This window comes from Amblyomma mixtum, chromosome 3 (genome assembly GCF_055824585.1).
Source record: "Amblyomma mixtum isolate Tamu chromosome 3, ASM5582458v1, whole genome shotgun sequence".
In the NCBI taxonomy this organism is placed as follows: domain Eukaryota; kingdom Metazoa; phylum Arthropoda; class Arachnida; order Ixodida; family Ixodidae; genus Amblyomma; species Amblyomma mixtum.
Window position 1 is genome coordinate 189,642,812 of NC_143014.1, and position 19,592 is coordinate 189,662,403.

The 19,592-nt window shown below is 50.9% G+C and overlaps 1 protein-coding gene across 1 annotated transcript in view; it reads right to left on the reverse strand.

Annotated features, from left to right (window-relative positions):
- Positions 1 to 15,361, reverse strand: part of LOC149353038 (nose resistant to fluoxetine protein 6-like) — a 55,697-nt gene extending 40,336 nt beyond the window's left edge. The window contains exon 1 of the mRNA XM_089577272.1: positions 15,046 to 15,361. Within this exon, the coding sequence (XP_089433398.1) occupies positions 15,046 to 15,361 (316 nt within the window). The remainder of the gene's footprint in view (positions 1 to 15,045) is intronic.
- Positions 15,362 to 19,592: the final 4,231 nt, after the last annotated feature.

Sequence of the window (19,592 nt, forward strand, 5' to 3'; positions counted from 1 at the left end):
CCTAAGTATGCGTAGAGTATAAAAAAGTATTATACAAGTACGAAAGCTCAACAACCACTGGGGCTCAACTTGCACACTGCTGTCGGCGCTTCGCAGTGTTCCATTCTTTTTGTTTCGTGCGTGTTGTAGCTGGCAAGTTATGCAAGCAATGTCCAACTAATCGCAGACAAGCGGCTTATGAATGCGTGTGATCTGAGTCGCGCATCATCGGTGTGCGCTATCTTCGTAAGCGAAGGTAAAGGAATGAGAGGACCAACTCTAGTTTCGTCAGTACACCCTCCCTGCTTTCTGTCTAGCGCAAATCTGAAATGACACGTATAGCTGTGTAGCGGTCGTGTGGAACCATGTGACGATTTAAGCAGTTATTATGCAAACGGCCGTTCGTAAATTGAAAGTGGTCAGTGCCAAGATTTTTTTCGCCTGCGCTCCCCCTCCACTTCGACCCCTCCCTCCCTCTACAAGCTTTTTTTTTTTCTTTTTATATACATGCACACTTCGCAACCGGTTCAAATATCCTGTCAGCTTTCACGCGGACGCGATCGACCGTTGCTAACACGAATTTCGTGTGATGCATCAGTCACCGTCTCCCAAAGTGAACCCGGAATTCCTTCAGTACCTTAAGACCAATTCAGATCTGTTTTAAATATCGGTTGCGCCGAATTAATTCCTTTCATCCGGCTGAGCGCCAAGATCCGCTCGCCAAAGAACACGGGCTCGCCTTGCTTCGTCTCTCGGGCCAGCGGCTGGAGCGACGCAAACGAAGTTTGTTCTGCGACTGGTCGACGAACTGGTCAGAGGACTCGCGCCACTCTTTGTCCGCGCCAAGACAAAGCACGGACGGCACGGGGCCCCGCCGAGGTCAACAAACTCATTTGTCTGGTCTCGAAGCACGGCCACATCGCGGTCCGTTTTCACGCTTCGGATGGCTCAGCCCGGCAAACGGCAGCCGCTGCCTCGCCCATAGGTAGCCCCAGCACTCGGCTGCAGCAGCAGCAGCAGCATTGGCGGCGCCCGTACAGGCGAAACTGTCCCGTGCTGGGCAACCTGTCCCCGTTCTTTGATCCTGCGCCCCACTGCACGGTCCCATTCTACGCCGCAGTGTATGGCGTGCCTTACGCAACGACCGCGACGCGCAGGTCGACAGCGTGTCCGCGCAGTCGCGACGCGAATCGGCGTAATCGCCCGCAGGCCTCCACCTTCACTGGGACAGCCAGCGTAGGAAGCCAGCGGCGCTGATACGAAACGCTACAGAATGTCCGCGGGCCAAGGTGTATGAAAACCTGCAGAGCGGTTTACGAGCGGCACGCTGGCTCTTGCAAGGCGTGCACCCGGTCCTGTAGTGACTTTCATTCTAGCAAGGCTCCATAACTGTGCTTCGTCCACACACACAAAAAAAAGAAAAAAACATCATTGGTGCACTTTCTTTGGTAGACGACAACATTTGATCAGAGCTGTGCATTGCAGAGTTTTCTTCTCAGCACTGCGAAAACAACGTTGCGGAAACAGGTGTAGAATTTCGGGTCACATTTAAACATGGTAATTACCCTTTTCGGGCGCTGCTCGTACTTTCGATTCAAAGAAAGTATTTGTCCGTCTAAGCGGTATCATCGAAAAAGCGCATTTGTTGGTTTTCCAAAACAAAACATAAATGTTTAATTTTTTTTTTTTTGCAGGCTTGTGTTACAATGGCCAGAAGTTGTAGCATAGAAATGCCGGGATTTATCACATTAACACCCGAGGAATCGTGTTATCACCTTCTGTTTGGAAGGTGCACGTTACGCTCGAAATTCTGAGGGAAATTATTACTGATGGCAAAATCTGCGTGAAAATGACGAAGGACGTGCCACCAAGCTGACTGTTTTTCGAAATATTATTTGCTGCATTAACTCGTTGGCCTAAAGAAAACACCATATTTGCGATATCAAAGACGCTAAAATCACCTGAAAAAAAAAAAAAAAAAAATCACTGTTACGTGCAGCACGCTTTCAGAAAATTTCACCATGTACACAGCTGTGAACCTAGCGACTCGAAGGAAATGCACCCCATGTATGTACAGCTCAGAAGAAGATAGCAGGCAAAATTAAATGTGTCTAACATACTCGTCAACGTAAGAGATGACAGAAGGAAAAAATACGTGGCTATGGGCTGGAACTGCACCGTTACCTTTGCAACCATGCGCTTGGCATTCAGTGAGCCATTAACTATACCTTATTCGTGTCATGCCTATACCTCCGAATACAGTCGCCTGCTGCTTGAATCGCAGATTTGCCAAAAATGGATGCCTCGCAGCATCTTTTTTTCCATCTTGCATTTTACAGTGAGCATATGCGCATAACTTTCCACAATGTCCCGTTCGTCACGGCCACCGGCAGTTTCGTCTGCAAGCGTTCGGTGTCGCTTCGCCTACCCGCGAACTATACGAAACCTGACCTGACGGGCCATCAGTCCAGAGCGGGAAACTTCTACGAGCGCCAGCACGCCTAAGCAAAAATGAGCGAGCTTGTGCGATTGGAGTATTTCTGCCTCTTTCGAGCGGTTCTCGGACGTTTGCTAGCCACGAAACTTTTTCTCTATCTCTTCCACTCGCCGGCGCTATTCGGGTCAGCTCGTTCGAGGCGCAAACAAGGACACACACGAAGCACGGGTTTATATCATCCCAGAGTAGCCGCGTTGCAAGGGGCTCGGCGAGAGAGCCGAGCGGCCCCATCGCCAAAACAATGCGCGCAAAGAAAGAAACAGCGTCGGCCAGAATGAAAGCCGAGAAAAGAAAGGCGCGCCGTGCACCCCAGCAAGCTCACGGTCGCCGAAACGGCCGGGTTCTTCCGCGGCCGGCTTCGGCGCTGTTCATCCTGCTCGGCGGAGTCAAAGCCCGCTTGGAGGAAGTGTTCGGCCGTCTCCGCATGCGCTCCTCCCCCCCCCCCCCTCCCCCCTCCCCCCCCCTCTCGACCGCGCCGATCGCGCCGAGGGGCGCCGGACGGAAACACCGGCACGGCCGCTGCGGCTGCACGCGCGCGCGTTAATTGTGCGGGCGCCGCGCTGCTGTTGCCCGTTGGCGCGATGCGGCGCTGACCAAACCCACGGCCGGTTATGGAGATAAAAACACTCCGCGTACGGAGTGTCCGTCTCACTTTCTCGCGAACGAGCCGTCGTCTCTCACGCTTTTCGCATCTTGGCGTTATAGCTACCCGTCGTGGTGCCTTCCGAGCCCGTTCCTTGTCCCATTACTACCGTCGTTCCGCCACTGACATCTGCGCGCAATAAAACAGAAATGAGAAAAAATGACCACGCGAAGTTGCCGAGGGGTCGTAGTGTTCATATTTTGAGCGTATAATGACTTATGCCGGAGAAAAATGCCATGGAAGGAAACGTGGCGTCCCGGGCAGGAAGCGTTAAAAAATGGCTCCTCACGGACATCTCAGTCCTCGTCGTTAGAGCGTGAGCGCCATGTTTGGCTTATTTCCACTGCGCCCTTCGCTTACCCCAAGATACGCGGATCGGCTCCGCTATAACGTGGAGCGCAAACTGGACCAAATCCACAAGAAGCAAGCGCGGTGCTGTTACTACTGGCAGGCCTTCTTTCGCCCTCTACCTAGAACCTTAGCAGTTAGCTCCTTTTTCAAAATAACATTCGCTGAAAGAGCTCCCTCTTGACTGCACGCCCGTGCGTCGTAATCTACTGCTTGCTCTTCTTCTGCGTCGCTTCATTTCCCGATGCTAAGCTCTTGCCAAGTACGCTCGATAACTCGGCGCCCAGACGATGTAAAAAGAAATTGTAGTAATTAAATACCTTCAGTTAACGAAACGCACAGTGCTCTAATCAAGCCTGTTTCACAATCCATGCTAAAATACAAGCACACGTGCACATCAAGTTTTATTAGTGGCGAGAACATTTGGTTCGCTGCTTTGTGTTAGCTATGACCAATGCAGTGAGGATGACAGTTGACAGGGACTACCGCATTGTGCGCTACGAACCGCCGAAACCTGATATAAAGAAAAGGCTTAAACTACGTAGAAAAATGTTGTTCAGCAGCCAAATCTAGGCTCTTGACTATTAAGCACGTTGTTGTGCAGATGCCCAGATTCATTTCGACCGCCTGGGTTCCTTAAATCTACGCAGAAATCTTAGCTCAAGGACGTTTTCGCACTTCGCCTTCATTGAAATGCGGACGCCGTGGCCGTAAGCGAAACCGCAACTTTGCTCTCAGTAGCAACCCGCTACAACGACTACGTCACCTCGACGGGTCGGGTTAAACTTGTTAAACACTGATCTTCTTTTATGTTATGACACAGTTATATTCCGCCTGTCCACCGGCGACATTCCTGCTCCCAGTACTAAGCCCCTTTGGAAGAAAAGAAAGAAACAGGAAAGAGTAAACTTATTCTGGGATAGGAAAGTGCTGCACGCCGCTAAACAGGAGCCCTTGCTGCTCTTGCTTCATGTGGCGTGTATTCGGTTCGTAAGCATTTTAACCGACTGGCCGAGCAAGGTAAGTGTAGGGTAAGTGCACGCTTTCGTGGGCCGTCCGAATATTCGTTTCCTCCTCTGGATCATTTAACAGCTGTTTGCCGGTAGCAAATGTACAGACATATTGAGTTAATTTAAAGATACAGTTTTCCCTTAACAAAGCGTAACTAATTCCCGGCTACGCTAACTTCGGAATTTTTCTAAAAACAAACGAACAGACAGCCACGAAACGTGAAGGCGTATCTAATAACCTCGCCGTCAAAGTACGGACAAGACTTCGAACTGCTATAGATGGGAAGTACGCTTTAACCGCCGCGGTGGCTGAGTAGCTTTGGCCTTCTGCTACAAAAATTATGGTCGAGGGTTCGATTCTCAGCAGCAGAGGTCGAGAATCTCATGTGCAATAAATCCGGAGCTCTCCACTACAGCGTTCCTCACAGATCATGTGTAGCATTAGCTGCCTAAAAATCCATTAATTTTTTTAAGTAGATATATCTGCGCAGTAATTTAGTTAATGTATAAACTGCGGTCGAAAAATTGTATAATTACAGTTGTAGACAATAGTTGCACTACAAGGAACGGAGAGTGTTGTAACGTAAGAGGGAAGGGAATCTTTATCGCGCAAAGCGAGAGAGGCGTAGAGCAAAGAGAAAAAAAAACACACACAGGAATGTTAACTACATCAACATTGGTCCACTGTCCTAAATGGGGGTAGAGAAGATGCATTAGAAAGACAGGAACTAGAAAACGAATGATGCTTAAATGCTCTCGGTGGGCCAGCAGTTTTCCGCTTGCAAAAAAATTAGTCGCATGCAAAAAAAGGACTGTGAGACCCAGTGACTTGTGGAAGCTGCCTCCTATAGAGGCCATTAATAACAATAATAAAATAAATATTCCTAGAAAGGACAATCCGTAGAGTTCTGAAGCATCAGCGTGATGCAGTATCCCTTCACTATAAACAAGCAAGAAAAAAAAAGAAAGGTATGTAGGGTTTAATGTCCCGAAGCTGCACATAGGGCTAAAGAGAATAGAATGAAAAAAAAGCACTTAATTACCGTGACTGCCTTGGTTACTGATCATGAAGGAATTCGTTACGCCTGATAGGCACTGGTATTCGCACAAAGTTGCCATCGTTAATCACCGAACTCTATTCGTGAAGCAAAGGGCGAGCCGTTAGTGGATAGCGAGGGATTAGGAGCAATTCAGTTCAATTCATAATATTCTTTACTTCTCTACAAAAAAGAAACGGAGGGGGGCAGAAAGCTACTTACAAAGTAGCTAGACTAGATCGGTAGCCCTTTACATGGCAACATGCAGCATACAGCACTCCTAAATATTAAAGCACAGGCGGTAACTTCGTAAGCGACTTAACTTCGATGCGTAATAAACAAAAAACAAGCAAAGTATTTTATCAATGAAACGGAAAAGGGAATGCGACAATGGGATAAGTAATTAAAAAAAATCATCAGAACATCAGCATCAAAAGCCAAAAACACAATGCAGCTGAGCACTAGTGAAGTTATTTCTTTCCTAACGCTATTAGCATTTGGGCCGTTGTGCATCCAAGAGGTCGCCGGGCCGCGGCCGCGAATGCCTGCGCACTGCCAGCACGCGTGGTATAGCTAAGGGGACTCTCCGTGCTCGTCCACTTGGCAATTCCGATGCAGTGCACCTTTCTCGGGGCCCGCATCGTGTGGAGGGCACCCGCCGCGTTTCTCTGTCTCAAGTTCCCTCTATTATTATCCCCGACCTTAACGACGGCGCCGGTGTCCAGAAAAGAAGCGCCCTGCGCTTCACGGAGGCAGCTCCGTATAGAGGTCAGCGGCGGCGTTTTCGCCGGAGCTGTTCGAGCTGAATCCGCCTGGTCCAAGCTTTGTTCCTGTTTCCGCGAGGGGCACCCTTATTTGCTTTCGTCTGGCCCGTCCAATGAGCGACAGAGTCACGGACTGCTTCGGGAGGTGACTTTCTCTGCTTCAATGACAGCACGTTTCCCCGTAGCGTGTCAAATGATTTAGCGCTGCACGGCTCACCGAGTTAAATATAGTCTCGAAGGCGTGCGATTTCTTTTTATTTCGCTGTTCTCAGGGGGGTGTGAGGATCGCTCGTGTTAAAAAGACACATGACAGACAACAATGTCGGACAACTCAAAATTAGAATATGTAATTTTTTCTATTGTTTTAGGATAACCGATGCGCTGCTGGTGTTGCCATATTTAGGAGCTCAATCTCACCAACTACTCGATGATCAGTCTGGCTGCGCTCATCTTTCTCTCACCGACCTCAACACCCAGAGAAGATGGCGGTAATTGCACGTAAAGAATTCAATCCATTATACGAGAACACAAGCGAAGCCCCGCCCCGCCGCGGTGGCTCAGTGGTTACGGCGCTCTGCTGCTGACCCGAAAGACGCGGGTTCGATCCCGGCTGCGGCGGCTGAATTTAGATGCAGGCGAAATACTAGAGCCCCGTGTACTGTGCGATGTGAGTGCACGTTAAAGAACCGCAGGTGGTCGAAATCATCCGGAGCCCTTCACTACGGCGTCCATCATAGCCTGAGTCGCTTTGGGACGTGAAACCCCAATAAAGCAATAAAGTAAACAAGCGAAGCCCCAAGTACCAACTTATACACGTCTTGCAGTGTCTGCTCCATCACTCGTCCAAAGCTGTTTTGGAAAGGATGCGCCCAAAAAGGTGAACACAAGCGCGTGAAACGCGTGCTTATTTTATCGCTCCGGTGGGGCTTATCTCGACGCTCGGAGCTCCGTTCTGAACAAAAAGTACGCCGGCAGCCCATTCGTCACTCGACGCTTCTTGCGCGCATCGTGGCAGCACAATCGCGCGGCACAACGGCTTCCGGAGTCGGCGTTCCGTGCAAACACGAGAACCGGGGCACTGGCTGCCATGGCGCCCGCCGACTGGACACGTTAGTCCAAGTGGGCGACCGCCGTGTGCGGCAGCGCGCGAGCGTCGGCGAACTCCGTGTTTACCCTAAACGGTTACCAAAATAGCGGCACTGCTCGACATCTTCCCCGGCGCTCCACTTGGCTAAGTCACCCGCTGTGGCAGCTCGGATTCGGACGTTTCTCGCGGCTCCTCTGAGGGGACACCGTTAGGCGAGCGCACCCTCGCCGAAAAACGGCTACAAAGTAGGCTTCGAGTGGGCGCCCTCGGAAGGAATGGCCGCGCCGGCGAGCATTTTGGCTCCACTCGGTCCGGCTCGCTGTCCGCTGCGCCGACCTCATTTCCTCTTCGTTCTGTCAGCGGCAGCACGCGAGGCAGGGGTGCCTCGGTGGTGGCCCCCTATTCCGGTCTGCGCAGTTGCTTGAATAGCGTCCCGGATTGTACTTGCTCGGACACCACACGTAACCGCGCTGCGCGAAGCCTCCTGCGCCGGACTTCGCGAACTTTTTCTGCGGGCAACCGGTCCGCCCGTGGTTGACGGAGCTGAAGAAGGCAGTCGATGTGCTCGGCAGGCTCAATATATATGCTTCGTTTTACCCTTCCTGCCTCCCTTGAAAGACGCAGGAGATGATGGGTGTACCAGTCGTGCTTGTGACATCGGGGAGGTGTGTGCGTGTGCGTGCGTGCGTGTGCGTGTGTGAGTGAGTGGGTGTGTTGGTCGTACACGTTCCCGTAATGCGCCCGGATTCTTATGGATTATCGTCTGGCACCGAGATGGGTCCACGTGGACCTATTCCCGGAAGGCTTCTGTCGATCTCGTTCCACTAGACTAAAGTTCGAAATATTTCATCGTAATCCATGATGCATGAGCAGCTGTTAAAGCTTAAACATTACATATAAGCGTGCATAGATGCTTGGAAGTGGGCTTAGGACACATCGTAGTGAGCTTAGGTAAACCGCGAGAATACTCAATGGATTGCGATACCCGCGACCGCTAATAGTGTACATAGTCCTGCTCTCAAGGCTTCGAGAAACTCCCTCACCGTGAAAGCTCGGTAGCGTTCAGCGAGAGATTGTATTTAGATGTTTGGTTCTTTAGTAGCCACCTTTCAATTTGCCCATAGCTTCTGACAAGTCGTAGCCCTCCGAGAAAGTAGAGCGGTTTCTACAAAACAACACGACAGCGCAAGAAGGAAGAGGAAAAGACATCCCGAACGTAACACAACGGACCGTACGTCGTCCGGCCTTCTTTCCTTTTTTCTTTTTCGTTGCGCAATCATTCATCCGAGCGTAACACCAACTGCCCAGCAGTGCAGGCAGCGTTTAATTACAGACAGCAGCAAACGTTAAAAATGACGAATGACGACCTCATTCGCCGTGGGGATGCGCAACCGCCTGTCAACTTTAACGGAAAGCCAGCCGTCGGCTCAGCGTGGCTGCAAGGGGCGGGCATGCAAAGAGAGATGAGCTGCTGCGCGCGGTGTTTGACAAGATGGAGAAAGGACCCCGTCGCGGCGGCCGCGAAGTGCGGGGCCGCCGAGCAAAGTGCCTCGGCTGTTTGCTCCGCGATCCGTTCCACTGACCGGAATCGCCAGGGCGCGATACCGAGCGCGCTCCCGTATAAATGACCTCCTTGCGCGGCCGCCGGCGGAGAGGGCGGAACCAGGGGGCAAGGAGTGAAACCTGGCCGCAGGCATGGGTCGGTTGCCCAACGCCGGGGACGAGCCGCACACGCCCAGGCGTCGGATCTTCGGGGTCTCGGGGACGCGGTCGGCACCACCGCGAGCTCGCCACTTTCGCCGCTCCTTCCGCTCGCGATATTCCCCCGCGGTGTTGGAGTCCATCGGCGCAACCACGTGCAGATATCAGATCAGTGCGCACGTGCTCGCGTCTGTGCAGTCGCCGCGCCGTCGCGCTTGCAAGGAAGCCGGCAGCATGAAGCGAAAGGGGCATTGTCGCCGGCACGCACTGAACACGTTTCGGTTCTTTCCTCCGTTCGCATTTCCTTCCCGACGCTTTTTGCGGTTGCTTTTTCTCGCGGAAAATACGGTTGTACTTGTTCCAGAGGTACGACGCTTGTCTCCTGGGAAGTGACTCTCTCGGACCGAAGCGATAATGTACAGCGGAGGCAGTCCGTATCTCGCATCGGCGTTGCAGGGTGTCTGAAGGGCGCAACGAAGTTAGAAACAGAATGATACTGTGGTGATCCTTTTAGCGAAAAGGCATTGAACGAATGTAGCACACGGCAGCGTTTCGGCGCTTCGAAACTGACGCGCTTTTTTATTTCTGTTACAACAACAACGTGTACTACAAACTTGGCTACATAAGTTGACACTGGTAAAAGCGGTACATACCAAGAGCACCCTAAAGAGCCCTGGAGCAGTGTGGTGAAGAAACCGTTTCTTTTTAGATTTTTCAGTCAGTGACTAGCTACCATCAAGGCAGGCGACGGTATGGAGACGGAACGAACGCACACCGGCAAGATGGTGCAGGCGAAATAGACGAAAGGTTGGCTTACAGATCAGCGAACAGTCAGAAAGCACTGGTGCCGCGCTTTGTCCACACACAAACATAAAAGGAGGAGGGACATGCATAGTGATCAGAGTCGCGCGAATTCGCGATCGTCGCTGCCTGACCGAAAGGCGTTCTCTGCGTAGACGGGCTCGCCTTTGCGTCGCGGCGTCGCAGTAAGGGAACAAAAGCGCTCGCAGTAAGCTGCCGCATCGAAAAAAAAAATGGTCTGCCTATATGAGCTCGTTTACGGCATGCACGGTAGAGAAAATTGCAGAATCTCTTGTTTCCTGTCATCCGTCCCAATTAATGGTGTGGCCGCGTTCCATATGTGAGCGTGTCCGGGAGACAACGCAGATCCAGCTGGTTGCCTATACCGCTAGTGGGTCCAAAGGCGATCGATTGTTTTACATTTCAACATATGTTTCCCTGTTTTACCGCATGCGTTAGGCTTCACTGTTATATTTTAGATTATGGACGAATGGTGCTTTCCTCTGGCACAATTATATGCATCCACAGGTAGAGCTGGAAGCACTTTGTTGCACCAACTGTATTTGCTGGCCGCAGCTTACAACTCCGGCGTCACTTTCTAAGTCTACGTATTGAGATGTTTTTTTTTTTTTTAATTTCGCGCTCTCTGTAAAATTTATTTGCCCGCTTGATGGAAATTAAGAAGAAATTTAATGACCACCTCGCTATGCTCACCGTTCTTTGCAGCGAATAGGGGGAATAGATGACAAAAAAAAACAAAAAAAAAAACAGGGAAACAACAAACAAGCTTAGATGGACTTTCTGATTAGTAATCAGGGGCGGAGGGAAGTATTTTCGAGCGAATAAGAGTTTTGGTTTGGTTTTGTCTTAAAGCGACTCAGGCTATGAGGGACGCCCTAGTGGAGGACTCCTGAACTTTCGACCACCTGGGGTTCTTTATCGCGCACTGACATCGCACGGTACACGGGCCTCTAGCATTTCGCCTCCATCGAAAGATGAAGTTTTAGTTTGCACATTGTACGTGTGTCAAGTTGTTACGTTGAGCGGCTTGAAGTCGAGAGTAATAACAAAATCGTGTTTGACATGCGTAGGTGCAACTGCGAAGGCTGATCGTGCCTTTTATTTTCATAACACCCCGCCACAAAGTTTCTTCTCCGCCGAAAAAAAAAAAATCCCTCAATGACTAGCCCACTGACTATAGAGCATAATGTCAACGGAACGATGTTCAGTCATCCGAAAAGCACGCATTGCAGAATTGTCTGTCTCCAGTAGAGCAAACTGTAATATTCCCACATCAGCCTCTCCCCCGTTATCTTCCATTCCCTTCTTCTTTTCAGCCGCCTTCTAGCAAACTGCCCCTGTTTACACGTCAAAAATGCGCGAGCACGCACGCAACACCAGCGCGCGTAAAGGCGAGTTTTCCTGCGCATACAAAAAGGAAACAAAGAAAGCTCGGGAACAAAAAAGTGACCTCGCGCACTGACTTCCGCAACATGTCATGGCACATGCAGAACGAAAGTGCGGAAGTAAAAGATTAGGAGACAGGAAAAAAAAGGGGGGGATGCGAAACAGGAGAGAAGGCGCGATGAACAGCAAGCTACACAGAGGCAAAGAAAAGTGGACACATTTGTGCGCCGCGTCTCGCATTCCTCGCATAGAGGCTGTCAATCTCGGGGGCTCTTTTCTGTCGACGTGCGCGCAGTTTCTACGGCGCAGCTTTCTCGGCCGCGGCGCCATCCGATGGCCGTCTGTGCGTGCCCGCGGCTGGCGCTTTTTCCGCGTCGGCGGCCGCGCGCGCCTCCATGCAGCTTCCGGATTTCGAGCGGCGCCCATGGACGTGAAGAGCGCGCGGGAGACCACGGCGCTCGTTGCTCGCCGCGTGTAGTGCGCGTACGCGGGACACTGATATCGTGCTTTCCGGTCGGCGTGTCGGCCGCTTCCTTCCTGGTACACGACAAGAGTCCGCGATCCCAATCAACGCCGTCCTTCGCGGGGTGCCTTATTGGACGCCGATGTCCCTTTATAGCGCGACGAGGGAAGACGCGTCGCGTCTGGCTGCTGTCGAACGGGGTGATCTTGCTGCCTTTTTTGTTGTGTTTCCGCGTCTGATCTTTTCTTTTGTTTTACTTAAAGGGAGTACTGTTCCTTTTGTTCGATATCAGGGCAACAGTTTTCACAAATGACATCTAAATGATGTGCGCCTCCTCTTCTCGGTTTTTGAAGACGCATCTATGTCCAATAGTGTGTGTGTGTGTGTGTCTGATAGTGTGTAGCAGGGTTGTTAAATGTGTTGCAAGCGTCGTGCCTTTTCGCTGTGTACAACTGTATTTTGCAATTTTGGTCCCTGCTATCTTTGCTCAAGAGAATTCAGGAACTTTCAAGCATCTGGAAGCAGCTTTTACCTCAGCCTCTACAGCGCACCGAAATGGAAATAAATAAATGAAATCAACTATTTAAAAAAGCCGCCGCGGTGGCTCAGTGGCTATGGTGCTCGGCTGCTGACCCAAAAGACGCGGGTTCGATCCCGGCCACGGCGGCTAGAATTTCTTTGGAGGAGAAATTCTAGAGGCCCGTGTACTGTGCGATGTCAGTGCACGTTAAAGAACCCCAGGTGGTCGAAATTTCCGGAGCCCTTCACTACGGCGTCTCTCATAGCCTTAGTCGCTTTGGGACGTTAAACCCCATAAACCAAACCATAAACCAAACCATCAACTATTTAAACAAAAAAAAGCAGTAGCCACACGCGACTGTTTTCTATGGACCCCCCATTCATGGCTGTTGGTTTGCCAGCATTTATAAAATGGAGTAACAAGTTTTAAGCGCCGAAAACTCATGAGCGCAGAACCCGAAACTTGGGCACTTTGTCTCCTACTCGCTGACACTCAGTGTTCAAGGCGAGACAAAAATATTTTGTTCGCATTGTAAACAATGAGCGCACTCGACATGTCAGTTTAGCCCTGCCTCAGTGCACCATCTCCAGTGGACGCAACCATTCGTGCCCACGAACATGAACCGCGCAACGTCGTCTGGAGAGATCTATCCTAGAGCTGTCTTGAGACTGTTTTTTTTTTTCCCTCGATTCACTCTTTCCACCCTCTGCCATTGACAGCTGTCGCCTGCCAAGTCAAGGCTGACAGGTAGCAAACAATGCCATTCGTCGGTTCCTATCTAAGAGACGGTCAAGACGAACGGTCAAGACGCAGAAGAATAAATTGGAGGAAAATAATCGTTATGGAATACGGCCCAGGACACTGCTGCCTATATTAAAAGGGGCACCGAGGACAAATTAAAGGCCTGGGTTCACAGATTACTGCGCTCTGATGACAAAAAGGCTACTTTTACTGAAAACGAAGCTTTTATGGGCTAGAAAAGACCAAGACATGAAATACAGGTGGCGCCACCATCGGCCATTTTCACAAGCAAACCTTGGTGCGTCAAGACGGATTTTGTGCACGGATATCTGAGGCAAGGCTACGCTGTCATTCACTTGACACACGGTGATCACGGAGTCCTTCGTGGTCCTGACGTCACAAGTTTGAACAACAAAGCCAATAGAGAGCCACAAAATCGATGTCAACTGAGAACAAAAATTGGAAGGAGTTAATGCTCAATGCTGAGAAGCCACGACGGACTTGTCGCTGCATCCCCAGAGGGCAGCTCTTTGGAGGGGAAAAAAAAACCTAGCACTTGCTTTGAAAACCGTTATGAGGCAAGTCGCTGATATATGGAAGGACTTAACGACAAATTCAAAATACTGATTAAAAAGAACACGACGCCAGCCGCCACAGTGAACTTTCAGGGTAACCTGCCGATGGCCACCGGCAAGCATTCCCCATCCAGTCTGCGGAGGCATTCTGTTGCACCTTTGGATACCGAAAATAATTTCAGATCCCGCTAGGACGAGACCCACGCTCCAGAGCTGAAACTGGACTTCTTACTGAGGGTTCGCATGACCTACATAACTTTGAACAGACACTTAAGGAGCCGTTTACTGCGGTTGAAGATAGCGACGAGCAACAAACTGTAAAAGTTGTGCGGGGTGTCGCATTGATGAGGGCGATGTTTTGTGCTCTGTTATCTGTGATCGGTATTGATCATCACCGCAAATGCCCTGAATAATCAGGATTATGTACGTTACTGCAACAAAAGAATGGGAACAATGTTAGAAGTATGTCCGTGAGATCTTCTTCAAATAAGAAATTAGCGTATTATTTTTTTCTGTCAACAAGTTTCAGGTATGGAAGCCTAACAAAACGGGTATTCTGTGAGCAGTTGTCTCAGAGAGAACTGCGCTCTTCAGTAAACTCCCGCGGCAGCTATTTTAGCTCGAGTGGCATGGCTCGCATCCGCGACGACCTAAAGAAAGTAATATTACCCTATGACGTTGGTGCGCTTCATGCATGTGGTTAAGAATGCTGTAATAACATCTGACGAAGGTCACTGCGCAAAACGTAAAACTTTTATTTCTGCGGCCTAATTTAATCTAGATCATGAAAGAGGTGTGCTAAAAAATAGCACCGGAAGAAAGGGTGCGTGCTACCGTTTGGTCACCCCTGCACGACTCGCCTGAGGTTAAGATGCAATCACTTCGCTGTCTTTTCACAGAGGGGTTAAGTCCTCACAATGAACCCGATCGTTCCTTGAGAAACTGAGGGGGGGGGGGGGGGGGGGGGCAACCAAGGCTATCTACCTGAATTTCCTTTCACTGACTGGGTAAATATTGCAGATAAGCATGCACACAGCATTTAAAGGAGTTGATTCCACTTATAAAATAATACCCGTTATCACACGCACTAAAAAAATAGCGAACGTTTAGTCCGGGCACTGATTGCGTTACCATACGTTGGTTGAATTAGAACACTTTCCTGAGGCAATTTGTTATGGGTAACGTCACAGAAACGGCGGACTCAGAGAAGGCTGAGCTGATCGCTGATAATTTCTCGGCACTACACGTCTGCAAAAACACCATGGGGTGACATAAAGCGCGCCTATTTGAACAGTTCTTCGTAGGCGCCGCATTGAAGCCTTTTGCAACCTGACAAGCTATGCTGCCGTATTGATGAGAATGCATCTAGAATATATTCTAGGATGAACTAGAATATGTTCTAGCGCAATGGGGCGGGAGGTACTCCTCCAGTGCACCACGTGCGGCGGCGCATGTGCGTACAGTGCACTCACATCTGACGGCCCAGGACTTGAGCTGGCGCAGTCCCAGCATGACCTTGAAGTTGGCCGCTTGGCACTCTGGAGACATGCCGGCTTCGCCGCTGGCGCGCAGCATCTGCGGAAGGAGCCGGCGCAGCTGCGTGTCCACCGTCGACTTGAGCATGGACTCCACCTTGGCCCACGAGCGGCGCACAGCCTCCGCCGCGTCGGGCGTCGTCGTCGGCGGCTCTTCGGTGGTGGGCGCCGTCGTGGTCTCCTCCGGCGTGGTCTGCGCGATTGCCGCGTGGGCCACGACCAGGAGCACCAGAAGCTTCCACGGGAGCCGCATGGTGCCGGACGTGTCGGGGCTACTCCAGAACGCGGGGTTGGGGACGTGAGCGGCGGCGCTGGTGGGCCTCAACGTTCCGTCAGCCGGCGGCAGCAGCAGCGCATGACCCGCAAGCACCGAGCGTAGACGAGCGAATGGCACTGGCCAGCTGGGTGCCTCTGGAGCGGCCCCGTGGAAAGGTGGTGCCGGTGGACCGGGCCAGGTGCACGTGCGCGGCAAGGAAGAAACGCTGACGTCGGCCAGCCAGCGTTGGCCGGCGCCAATGGCAGACCCGTTTACGTGACCAAGGGAAAGGGGGGGCCACCGGGGGGAAAGCACAATTCGGTGGAGGAAAGCGGCGGCGGCCCGGGAGTCTCGCGGCACGCCGAGGGGAAGAAACGCGCAAGAAACTCACGAGGGTGACCTGAATTAGGGGACCCTCGCTGTCGCGCACCGAGGGCGCAGAAGGAAGCGTGGACAACGCGGCGGCCCACCGCGTGCGCTCGGCCATCCCGGCCAGAATCCGCAGGAACCCGTCGCGCGCTAATTTTTCTCCCCCGCGGAGACGGTCGTGCTTTTCGAGCGGCCGCAGTGCGGAACACGACGTTGTCTGCGCGCCAACGCGGCTGCGGCTGCCGGCTTGTCGCGGCCACTTATGCGACCCCGTGCTACCTCCGTGCTTGGCGACGCTGTTCATGAGCACTGTTGATTGTGACTAAGCAGGCACTATTTTTCTTATTTATTTTATATCCCACCCTAACAAATGGACAGCTTTAACCGGCTCTTCAACAGCGATGTTCAACTGACAGTGATCCGAAGGTGCGCTGACTGCGCGGTGAAGGCTCCCGCAGGAAGTGTCGCAAACAGTTTTACTGAACATCAGTGTTCTGCGAACGTAAACTTCCCGACTCTTCAGCATCTAGGGATTGAACACATTAGCTTGGTAACACCAAAATGAGAGCCAAGAATTTCGCTTGCCTTTCCGCGCGCTGTGCAGCACATGAGCCTTTAACCTGAAGACGCACCACTTTCAGTTGTCGACCCCATAAGGTTGCTCTTGATGTCTTAATCTTGAACTGAAAAAAAAAAAATTAAGTGGACGTCGTGAGCTGCAACAAAATCATCTTTAACTTTCGAGTTATGCGAGTTAGTAGCATGAGCATTAAGGTTAAAACAATTTACTGAAGCGGCAATTATAAGTCGTTTGAGTGGCATAAGAGTTTTCTTGACCAGAATGAATCAACATAACAGGAAATAGAAGGGCACATGGATTAGTGCAAAGAGTTGCAGCTAAATCTGTCCACGTCAAGTTTTCTGCATACTGTAATTAATGCGCACTTATAGCAAATGATATGTTCGAAGTGAAGGTGGAAAAACACGCTTAACACTCACAAGCCACTGCTTCGCAAACGTGTAGCGTCACGTCATCGAAACTTGCGGTCAGTATAGCCGCGAATACTGCTGTTATCTGCAGAAAAAGAAATCAGCGGTCGAATTTTGTAACAATTCGTTTCCCAAATGCATATTTCGCCCCATTTATCACTGGCAACTGCAGCCTGTGACATCAGGGCTCTGACGTCAGCCAGCAAGCAATATCGTTCGCCACTTACGGTATCAAAGGTGAGGGCGACCAATGGCAAAAAGGCGAAAGAATATATCGGCAAATGAATCACCACACAATACGGCCTCAAAAGTGCGAAACAAAAAAAAAGTTTGCGTGCTCTTGTGGCTCGTGAGTTTTCTTTTCCTGGTCATGCATCAGAACGTACTGAATAATTCAAATGTCTCGCTGCAATAGACTCGTGTGTCTGACACACCGAGCACGTCTCGTCAAGCCAATCTGAACGCAACACAGTGTTCAAGAAAGGAAACCAACCGCCGCCACCCAGTTTTTAGGCTACGAAACTCACCTTTGTTCATCACAAAAGTTCGAGGCGGGAATGTAGGCATAGGCAGACAAGTTTATTTGCTGCTCTATTCGTTAAAAGGGGCTAAAAGTTTGGATGCAATTATTTCGCGACGAATACGTGAATCTGAAAGTCGATGTCATTGTCGAGACATGGAATCAGTTACGGAAATGCCGGGTTTTATTCCAAGCCGCACGCTCTAGGTGTGGAAATTTTCGCTTCGAACCGGATGCTATGGAAGGCTAGCAAAACGTATAATTATGTTTTACAATTTTGCAGTCTCTCCTTCCTCATATCAATAATCACTCCACGCTCATGTGGCTGCCAGCGTGAGAGGCTTCTGTTCTGTGTTTAGCTCTTCAGAGGTTTCGCCTTCCCTGGGGAATAAAACAACCGTTGCGAATCAGAAACAACTTGCGATAACGATTTTAAGAAACCAAATAAACCCTAGAAAAAAGAAACAGTCTTCGCAAGCTCACCTGCGCTTCTTAAACACAATGCGCCACGTTGCGCAAAACTAAAGTCGGGGCAACGAGTAACGCTTTCTCAAAACGGGAGCGGTGAACGCGAAAGCGGCTGCCGAGCCGAGGAAAGAAACAAAAAAAGTAAGCAAAGCTAACGTCTTTCTTGCCAAGGGACAAGGCGTCGAGCAAAACGAGCGTGCAAAACCGCGGCGCTCCTAAACTGCACCGTATAAAGGCTCCGGGAGCGAAACACAAGAACGCGAGGAGGGAGAGAAGCATTCCGCCACCGCACAGGGCGCAAGTTGCATTCCCCTCGCGGATGGTGGTGCGTCGTCTGCTCGTTGCTTTCTTGCTCTACTACCTTGTTCGCCTCTCTCGTTTTTTTTTTTTTTTTTCCGTGACTCTTCTTCTCCCGTATGGTAGCTTTCTTCGCCTCGCTTGCGGACGGCGTGGCGGCCCCTTTGCCGCGCAATAAAGAATTCACCATAAACGGTGCTGAATTCAACGGTGCCCGAGGAAGAAAAAGCAAAAAATAAAAGAGGTAAGGACGCGATGGGAGCCCGGCGCCCGCGTGAAGTGCGCTGGCGTTGTCGGGTGTGCGTGTGTGCGTAGAGAGGGGAACGCGCGCACCCGTTCCACTGGCCTCAGCGCCCCGTGGTCATCGTGATGCCCGCGCGGACTAGCGTACTTGTGGCGTCTCATCCGCATGCAGAAGAAGCGGGTGATCGGCGCTGGGAAAAGGTCAACGCCTTCCCGGCAGCTGGCGGCTGCAGCCGTCGCTCCTGTGTTGCCGCGTTGCCACAATGGACGCCCCGATGCTTCTACCGCTGCTGGGGGGTGAATTTGGCCTCTCCTGGAAACTTTTAGCGGGCTGTCGCTAAAAGGCGGCGATTTTCGTTTTCTTTAAGTTCAAGAGCTAGAAAGACAACGTTATTCCGCTGCTTCTCTCTTGTACTTGTACAAGTGAAACAAGAACGAAGTGAAACCTGCTTCCTCTCTATATCAAACTCACTGACAGCCTAAAAAGCGTTACATACAAGAAGGTGACATGCACAACTGCAGCACTGATGAACGCTCGCGCGTGAGTGTAGCACACATCCCCTAGTTACACAAGCTCAAGTGTTACTGCAGTTAGCTCTAAGGTGCGGGACTGTATTTTGTAAGTTTATTTCACAATCCAAGTCGTCGCGGTAGCCCAGTGTTTATAGTGCTCGGCTGCTGACCCGAAGGATGCGGATTCCATCACGGCCGCGGCGGTCGCATTTCGATGAAGGCACAATGCTAGAGACGTGTGCTGTGAGTTGTCAGTTCACGTCATTAAAGAACCCCAGGTGGTCGAAATTTCCGGAGCCCTCCACTACGGAGTCCCTCATAGCCGGAGTGACTTTAAGACGTTAAAATCCATAAACCTAAACTTAAACGTATCTCCCAATGCAGTGGCTCTGCCTGGTCCCACCTATCCCACTGCGCTTGCGCAGCCGGCGTCCGGTAGACCGGTATACGTCTCCGCTAGTACGTCTCCGCTACGCTAAATCTCTCTAGATTTAGCGTAGCCGCACAGGCGTACGGGAAATATGGTAAAATGTTGATGTTGCTACCGTTGCCACGTTTGCCTAGCCACATTTTTACCGCAGTTACCGGGTTTACTGTTACTGTACGGCGGTGCTAAAACTCGCTATTGACAGTTTCCGGCTGTGACGTCAGCGTTGACAGCCAGCAAACAGTGCCGTTTGCCTACACTAGTATCCAATGCGGGGCTTATCGAAAGCAAAAAGCCAGGAGCAAACGGGAAACTAACCCTAGATACGGCCCCTGCGCTTTATCTAATAGTTTTTTCCTCCTGTTCATGCTCTAACGAACCCAGAAGTTAGCTGGGCTTTT